This window comes from Somniosus microcephalus, chromosome 8 (assembly GCF_052327205.1).
Source record: "Somniosus microcephalus isolate GS21.2 chromosome 8, FLI_Smic_1.0, whole genome shotgun sequence".
Taxonomy (NCBI): Eukaryota; Metazoa; Chordata; class Chondrichthyes; order Squaliformes; family Somniosidae; genus Somniosus; species Somniosus microcephalus.
This window is the reverse complement of record NC_140994.1, coordinates 153,789,090-153,798,427: the sequence shown is the minus strand read 5'-3', so window position 1 is coordinate 153,798,427 and position 9,338 is coordinate 153,789,090. Positions and strand designations below refer to the sequence as shown.

General features: G+C 41.9%; 1 protein-coding gene across 1 annotated transcript in view; it reads left to right on the top strand.

Moving 5' to 3' along the window:
• Window positions 1–1,298: 1,298 nt before the first annotated feature.
• The window catches only part of unc5a (unc-5 netrin receptor A), a 389,186-nt gene continuing 381,146 nt past the window's right edge, over window positions 1,299–9,338 (top strand). The window contains exons 1-2 of the mRNA XM_085996169.1: window positions 1,299–1,383; window positions 2,253–2,474. Coding sequence (XP_085852295.1) covers window positions 1,299–1,383; window positions 2,253–2,474 — 307 coding nt within the window. The remainder of the gene's footprint in view (window positions 1,384–2,252; window positions 2,475–9,338) is intronic.

The window sequence follows — 9,338 nt, the reverse complement described above, 5'->3', positions numbered from 1 at the left end:
ATAGATTTTTGGACTCTAAGGGAATCAAGGGATATGGGGATCGGGTAGGAAAGTGGATTTTATGGGGCCGAATAGCCTATTCCTGCTCCTAATTCTTATGTTCTTGTCTCCTCTGAGCTCATCAGGCCCATGAGACACATACCCCCTGCTTCCTCAACCCCATTTCCACTAAACTTCTGATGACAAAAATTTCCTTCCTAGCCCTCATGCTAGCTGACATTGTAACTGGTTTTCTTTCTTTAGGAACCATCCCCATCCCCTTTAAAATTTCCATCATGACCCCTCTCCTCAAAAAAAACACCTTCACCCATCTGTTCTTGAAAACTACCACCCCATCTCCAACTTCCTTTTTCTCTCCAAAGTCCTGGAACGTGTTGTCGCTTCCCAGATCTGTGTCCATCTGTTGCACTACACCCTGTTTGCAGCCTTCAAATCAGGTTTCCACCCTTCCCACAGAACCAAAATGACCCTAACCAAAGTTATGAACAACATTCTCTGTAACTGTGACGATGGTACATTATTTCTCCTTGTCCTCCTTGACCTCTCTGCAGCATTGAGACAGTTAACCACACAATTATCTTACAATTCCTCTCCTCCATTGACCGGCTTAGTGGGACTACCCTTGCTTAGTTCCAGGCTTACCTATCCAATTGAAGCCAGAGCTTCTCTACAAATGACTTCTCTTCCCTGCACTTTCTCCATGGGAATCCCCCAAGGATCCATCCTTGGCCTCCTCCTCTACCTCATCTGCATGCTTCCTCTTGGCAATATCATCCACAGATTTATGTACACTGACAACAGCCAGTTCTTCCTCTCCACCATCTCTCTGAATCCCTCTCTGCCTCAGCCCAAATGCTGCTGAAATCCTTATCTACCCTCTAGACTCGATTGTCAAGCTAATTATGGCTTGAATTGTGAAAATTTTATTGATTATCATTAATTAATGCCTAAAATATGTGTGTAACCCTGAGAATAAATATATTTCTCATATACTTTATAAATTTCAAATGCAAAATTTATTTAAAAATATTTAAAGTGCACCTAAAAGTTCCTTCATTACTTAGTATTTATGACTAGATAGTACAGCTTTAATATGGATTTGCATTGTTAAGGGTGACTGGTTACTTATTTTGGATTGGAACTGGATTTTCTGGAGCTGAATAGGACTGTTTTCAGCTTTCCAGTTCAGTCCGAAAGTTTTAAGATTCAGTCAAGAAATGTCTATGGTGTATTCTGGTACAATTTTATTTGGAGTTTTCAAGCCAAGTATTGGTTAAATGTTCCCTGGAAGTAAATAAATGGACTTTTATAACAACAGAGTTTACCTCTTTGAAACAATTGAATTTAGTGGCAATAAAGAGTTATTCCAGCAGTTTCTCAGTAGTGAGAGATGAGGATTCGATTAAACCATTTTACCTTGAAATGAGCTCTTTTAATACAGCATATTCGTATGAAAAATGCCTTTGCTATTTTAATGGAGCTGCTCATCCATTAAAAATCAGTCTTCATACACTAACATTCAAAGAGCGTAATTTTGAGTGATCTCTATTACAAGGAATTAATCTGACTGATTCTTTTGGTTTATCCAGAACTAAATCAAATAAGTTACAGCTTTGCATATTCTAAATGCAACAAATTAATTGCATGATGTACATGAATCAAATTGATTACACTCTGATCATATGTTGTGTGACTTATATTACAATAGCTAAGTATATAAATCACTATTACATTTTAATTATCAAAACTATTGCATGATGAGAATGATTGCTTTGTCTTGATCACTGCCATTTTTGCATAACCCTACTTTTGCAGATTATGATAATTAAAAGATACAGCTAAAAATGTCTCTATTTAAAACTATGTGGTTGACTTCTATTGCTGTTTTATTTAATGGTCATATTGAGAAGCAACAAATGATCTCCTTTAAAAAAAAACTGGTATCAGTAAAAGTGATCATAAAGCTGTCAAATTGTCATAAAAACTCCACTGGTCCACTGATGATCGTTAGGGAAGGAAACCTGTCATCCTTACCCAATCTGGTCTATATGTGACTCCAGTCCTGTAGCAATGTGGTTGACTCTTAACTTCCCTCACAAGTGGCCTAGAAAACAATTCCACCACCACCTTCTCCGGGCAAATATGGATGAGGAATAAATGCCAGCTTTGCCAGTAATGCCACATCCCAAGAATGATTTTTTTTTTAAAAAAGAGAAAAATTACACATCTTAAAATTATGCATTTTTCTTCAGATGCAGAATACAGTGAGACACAGTCTGAAACCATCCCAGTGGCTTCTTCAGAATCCTTGCCTCATTTTCTGGTTGAACCAGAGGATGTGTACATTGTAAAAAATAAACCTGTCACCTTGGTCTGCAAAGCAACACCAGCCACACAGATATACTTCAAATGCAACGGTGAATGGGTGCATCAGATGAATCATGTAACAGAAGAGACCATAGATAAAGTCACAGGTAGGTCTGCACTTATTTCATCAATTGTGAAAGTAGAATTAGAGGTGTGTGGGATGATTAAATGCTTAATTAAGTATTGTTTTAACTGCCACCTGACTGGTGGAAACTGGGCCGAGGGGGGTGGGAGGATGAGTTAAAATAAGGGCAGCGACTTACCCACTCACCCCGGGATCTTCCTGCTGCCGAAAGGCAGCGGGGTCCTGTTCTAAATATGTGGATTGGGACCCGACTGCAATTTTATCTTGATGTCTGAGTGGGTGAGCAGTGCTGCCTTGACCACCAGGGCAAACCTTCCAGGAACTCCATCGAGGGCCAGTAGAGGTTCAACGAGGTAGATTTTTTTTTAAATTGCTTTAGGTTTCCTTGCAAGGCAGGAGGTGCAGGAGTGCTCCTTCATGCTCCACAGGAAACCTTGGGCCTCCCCTTCCCCCTCAACAAGTTCCTTTTCTGTACCTCCCCCGAAAGGCTAATGTGAATGATGACTTGCTGCACTTCATCTGTCAATCACACGGGAGGCTTTGCTATCCCCAACCCCAACCTCGATCTCAGGCGGAACTCCCTCACCTTAGTGTCGGAGAACTTTTCCATGGGTTCCCGTCGGTAGCCTCAATCACTAGACATCCCATTCCTGCCCACTGGCCAGGTAGTTAAAATCTCCTGGGCCTCATGCTTGCCGATCGCCCTGGCCCCCACACGCAACAAACCCTCCCCGAGTTAAAATCAAGACCTAAACATGTGATGAATCAATGATGAATGAATGAGTAGTTATCTTTTCTGCTAATATCTGTAATATTTTTCTTTTAATAAATACAGTTTTCTTCACAGCCATTATATATAAAACATTCATTAATTGTTTTATTTTTTAAAGAAACTAGTGCATCTCTTGTGGCATTGCTCACAGTGAGTTGGAGGATACAGTTCTATAATGTGGGCCTGCTAATCTCAAACAATAATTGCTTTTCTCATTCCCAAAAGAGCCAGAGTTTCCCTCACAACAAGGTTTCCCTCTTTCCCTCCACCCCAACAGCCTCCTCCATACTTTCCCCTCAACAAGTTCCTTCTCTGTACCTCTCACCAAAGGCTAATGTGATGGTTTGTCGATCATTGTTGATGGTGACTGCCCGTAATTCATCTCCAATTAATACAGGTTGTGGGTTCTTGACTGACTCTAATCTCGAATTTTCACACAAATTGTTTTCCTACACACAGGACTTCGGATTGACCCAAGGGCTGATCTTTCCTTGATTTCCTTTGGGCTCTCTTCTCTTTATCCAGCTGGATACAACTTGTTTCAAGCTATGTCGTGTCATCGTGAATCATCTTTAGTCACTTTTTCCTGTCACAAGCTTCATGCTCCCATTGGCCAGTTAAGGTGCCATTTTTTTTTCCGATTGGTCTTTAAGCAATCCTGATATCTTTTGAACTGACCATCATAAGAGCTGATCCCAGAGAAGCAGTAAAAATTGGTCAAGAGTTAACAAAGCAGCACCACATAGTGCACAACTGAATGTATTGTTGCTGTGGGTGAGACCCTTAAACATTTGGGACATTATAATTTCACGCCCTTTCATCAGGCCGTGCTGCTTTGTTAACTTCTTGACCAATTCTTCTGCTTTTCTGCGATAAGCCCTGTGCTCTCCACAAAGGTGCCATTAGACTATACATAATAATGACCCTAGGTTGGACTCAATAGAATAATGACAGTAAGGAGTTGTCCATCATACTTACTACCATCATGGTGTCAACAGCCCAAGGAACCTCCACTAAAAACCTTCAAGGTCCTCCTGACAGTCAGCAGCCAATCTCCTTTACTGGGTAATATACTCATCACCTGAGTTGCCCTTCCCTCCAGGGTGACCTGTACATATTTAAACAGCACCAGGCAGTGGTTGACTGTGAAATGTTTTGAAAACACATAAGCAGTGCCAGTGAGAGAAACAGGTTGGTGCTACCCTGAAGTTTTTAATTATTGGTGCCATCTTGGTCCCCAGTAACCGCCTTTCTGCTGTCCTCGTTATCTGCCATGTTGACATTGCGTTTTCAGGCAGGCGAAGCTGTTATAACAAGTCACAATTTCTCTATCAATATTTCATGTATTTGTAGTCAGTTTTCAGCCATTAAGTGAACTTGACAATGCGGGTCCCAGCACCAGAATGGATGATGAGACTCAGAAGCAGAAGAAAAATGGTAACTTGAATAACTTTTAGGGAAAGAGATAAATAAAATGTAAAATATGTAACATGTAGAAACAATGTCAACCTTAAAATTGGAAAGTAGGAATGAGAAGTACTGAATGGCCCAATAAGCTTACATAAATTTAAAAACTAGAAGAGGTAAGATAAATTAGAAGAATTGAATTGTTTTGCATCCTCTCAATTACAGAGAGGAAGACATAGCAATGTGAATTTCTTGATAAGTATTATTGTGAATGCATTTTAAATATTTTCTTATTGTTGCATTAGGTAAATCTTTCTAGTAATGAACTTGGCATAATTACTTGGAATTAGCAGGACTGGAAACATTGAATTTCAACAGATAAATTCAAAGTTCATATTAGATGTTCTGGATATTGAACTCGTGAGATACCATAAGGTGCAGTGCTTCCATAGATGGGTACAGTACTTGCTGTCTCAGTGTTTTCCTTACCTGTTAGTACATGAGAGTATTCCCTTGAAAATATGAGTGTACACTATAAGTGAATCAGTTGTGTACTTCAGAATAATAGTGAACTAATTCAATCTCAGTGTTCCACTTTCTTTCATTCTGTAACAGCAGAATCAATAGGCTATAAATCTGTTTCATGGCTGTTAACTGCTATATTTTGCTCGTAGCTCCCACAGACCATCTGGTCACTTGGATTGACAATTTTTTTTCCTAGCTGCTGAAGAGCCCAAATATGTGCCTTAGAAGGTTATTTCATTCTCACTTCTTCCTCAAACATTTGACATGCCTGCTTATCACAGTTGACAGATATTTCTTGGCACCCTTTCTCCTGTCGCACAAAAGGAAGTTTAACCTTGGCTTTAATGGTGATCTTGATTATTCCTCTGCTATTATTACTTAATTATCAATTTAATTATCCAGCTGAGGCAACTCCCCTGTGCATCTGATTAATTCCCAAAGCAATCCTGTACATCTGTCTGTTTGTAAGAATGTTAACAGCTCACACATCTCCTAAATGAAGGCTTTTTGACACCGCTTGACCAGAGGGCATTTTTTTCCCTCCTGTAAACTGGACGACTGATACACATTTTGTAGAATTTCCAAGTATCATGTAATTCAGCATTAACATTAAAGTAATTAGCATCATCATTTGACTATGTCCTACCCAGTGTACTCAGCATATTGGAGAATATCCTGGGACACTGCCAAAAAAATATGAGGCGAGGTGCCACAACCTTCTCTATTTCCTTCAGCATTTGCCATCTGCAGCAAAGTAAGCGTGGAGGGAGGAATAACATTAAATGCTATGAAGGGTTTTGAATTGGATGTGTCTTCTTCTAGCAAGAAAATCATTAAGCCACATAGCCTTCCAGTTACATGTGGTAAATGGACTGGATGGGTCCCTTACCCACTATTGTTTTATCCATTTGATAATATTTTTTCCAACCACACTAAGTATTTGGGACATTTTAGACACAAATTGGCCTTGATTTTAACCCCCCTCACCCAGCAGGAATGGTGTGAGGGAGGGGTTAAGGTTAGGCTGAGTCCACTTACCAGTAGGGAGACAGTCCATTAGTTAAATGAGGCCTGGGAGTGAAAATGGCCCAGCCTGAGATTCCTATGGGGGTTTCCCTCCTGCCTGCACCCCCACCCGAACACCTCACTGCACCCCACCCCCACCCCCCCCCCCCGCCATCAGTGAACTTTATATTATGGTTTGGTAGATTTGAGACTTGGTTGTGGCATGTAAAATTATTTTTCAATCTCCCACATTTGTATTGGAAGCTATGGAAATGAACTCTTTGCTTTATTAATTGCTGTCCCTTCAAAGGATATGAAATTGGCCAGATTGGAGGCACTTAGAATGAGGTAACACAGAAGACGTTTGTTTCTTACAAGTACATACCCAGGGTTTACAGACCACAAAGAACTTACTTGGGCAGTTGACAGCCTCAGAATGCCATGCCTTCTCCTCCGAGCTGCAGCAAACTTCCAACAGGATAATAGCATTGTCTATACCAGTCAAGGTTGCCACCGTCTTGACTTTCTTTGCAACTGGCTTCTTCCAGGCAACATCTCATGACCTTTGTCACATTAGTTAGGCAATAGTTTGCCGCTGTATAAAGAAGGTCATAGATGTTCTCTTCAGGTGGGCTATACACTTCATTTCCTTCTCAATGGAACCAGCTAAACAAAAAAAATGAGCTATTCAATTCTACAGACTAGCAGATGAAAAGAGAAAGATGGAATACATGTGTTACTCAGAGCCCCATATGAGAACCACCACCCCTCAGTTTAATGAACAGAGGAAGGCTTTTGTTTGATTAATGTGCAGCTAGTGTGAGAGGCCAGCCACTTTATCCTGCATGCAAATGCCCGCTACTCAGGGAGCTGTCATGAAGCTTTCATCATGTGCCAATCCACTATAGCAGCCCTGAGTCATGTATAAGGATTGTTGACTGGTGATCAGGGCTATCCCCTATAGTTGTGGCTTGTGACTCCAGTAAGGCTTTTGCAGACAATAAAAATAATAAGCCTGTGGGATGGCAGGAAATGCCATAGAGCAGATTATAAAAATCTAGACAACTAATTTTAGGTGCCTGAATAAATTAGGTAGAGCCCAGCAAGATTCTCCAGAATCATTGGGGGTGATTTTGCCAATGGGGATGTGATGGAGGTGGGACTGCTGTTTGTCGGGTTTTAGTCCCGCCTCCGTCGACGTCCGACCAACCCATCCTATTTTCCCTTGATTGACCTTATTAAGCCCAGCGGGCTTAGCAGGCCAATTAAGGGAAAGCCGGTTACTGGTGACATCAGCGAGTGACGTTTCATCTGTCAAGATGAATTGTCATCGTTTGACAGCTCTGTGAAGCTGTCAAACACTGACAATCTGTCTTTTAAGTTGAGTCTTTACTCAAGACTCAATTAGAAAGCCTTCCTGAGCAGAAAACAGAGGGCTGATGCATTTGAGAATGCAGCGGCCGATCTGCTTTCGCTGCTCGTGAGCTGAGGGACTCCCGAGACCTGAAGGAATGAAGTCTGGAGGAAGAAGCAATGGTAAGTAAAGCTTTTAAAATACTCAACACTCACCTCACACACTTACCTCTCCACACATGCACCCACCACTCACCTGCACACCAGACATCTTGGCCCCTCCAACCCCCGCAGACCCACGGCTCGCCTTGCTGACCCTGGCGAGGTTCAGAGCTGTCGGGAAGCCCATACTTTAGGTGGCAAAATAGGGATTATCCAAAAAACTGCCTGTTAACTACCTCGAGGAGGCGGTTCCCAGCGCGGGTCGGGTACCCGCCTCCTGGGATGATGGCACGGAGGCGGGTTGAGGGCAGGATGGGTACCCGCCCCCAAATTCTGCCATTTTCCAGGCAGCTCCGCCTCCATACCCGCCTCCCCAGGGCTGGCAAAATTGCCCCCATTGTAGCTAGCTACATCCAACATGATGAAGAAAGGCTCGTTGCTTCCAGAAGCTAATGGTGATAGGGGTAGAAGGACCCCCTTTCCCACAGCATAAGGATGGTGCACAGGAAGGAGAGGATGTGAGACAGGACAACCATCAGCCACAGAAAGGAGGAAACAACTTACAGCCAAGTGCTTTTGATGAATAACAGTTGACACACCAAATAAAATAATTTCACACCTGCCTGTTCTCTCCCCCCCGCCCTTCACTGTCAAAGACTTCTGCCTATTTTCTTCACAAGATAAAAGTCTAAATTTAATATTCAAAAAGTTGCAAGCATACGAGAAATTAATTCTGAAGTCTGTGCACAAGACACATTTACTTGCCAGAAAAGCATTCATCAAAAAGTCCAACTAATCCATATTCTCTACTTATACTACATCTTGCCTCCATGTCCACCCTTTGTGCCGGCTAACTTACTTCCTCTAGCTCCCAACCTACTGCTTTTATGAGGTACTCCCTAAGTGAGCGGAGGTTGTGCATTGAGTGTCTGGGAAGAGACCCCTGGAGTTTGAGGTTTGAGGTGACTCTTGTTGTTAAGTCTGTGTTCTAGTTGTATTTAAGATTAATTACTGACACAGACTACAAGAATAACGTTTCAACAGGTCTTTACTAGTTGGAGGTCAGGGCTATACTAACAGCAATATCACTACACAGTACTTATATACCGGTGGTCACCACCGGTATTACGTATACAGCAGCCAGAGAAAGTAGTACATCTCTTAAGGTGGAACAGGCTTAAGTTCTCTTAAGGTGGAACAGGTTACATACACCACAATCCTCCCTTTTTAGCTTAACAGTCATATCCCCATTTAACATAACATAATAACATATATACATATATAACTTCAGGTATAAACAGTTCAAAGGTTCAGTCTCTCAGGAGGCCTTCTGATTCGGGTTGGATAACGCCTTTCAGTGGTCTCTGATTCTTGTTGCTGAGGTGACTCCTCTAGTTGGTTTCCTATGTATTGGACGTCATCATCAGGTACATTCCCCGCCGAGGTAGATGCTTCAGGTTCATTAACGTCTTCCACAGTTGTCTCTGTCGCAACCATGGGTTCGACCCTTGCTCTCGATTCTACCAGTTGATCCGCATGACGCCTTATCACATTGTTACCAATATCTACTGTGTACACCAGAGGTCCTTGTCTGGCCCAAATTGTTCCGGACTGCCATTTTTTGTTTCCATAGTCCCTTGCCAACACTGGTTGTCCTACGTC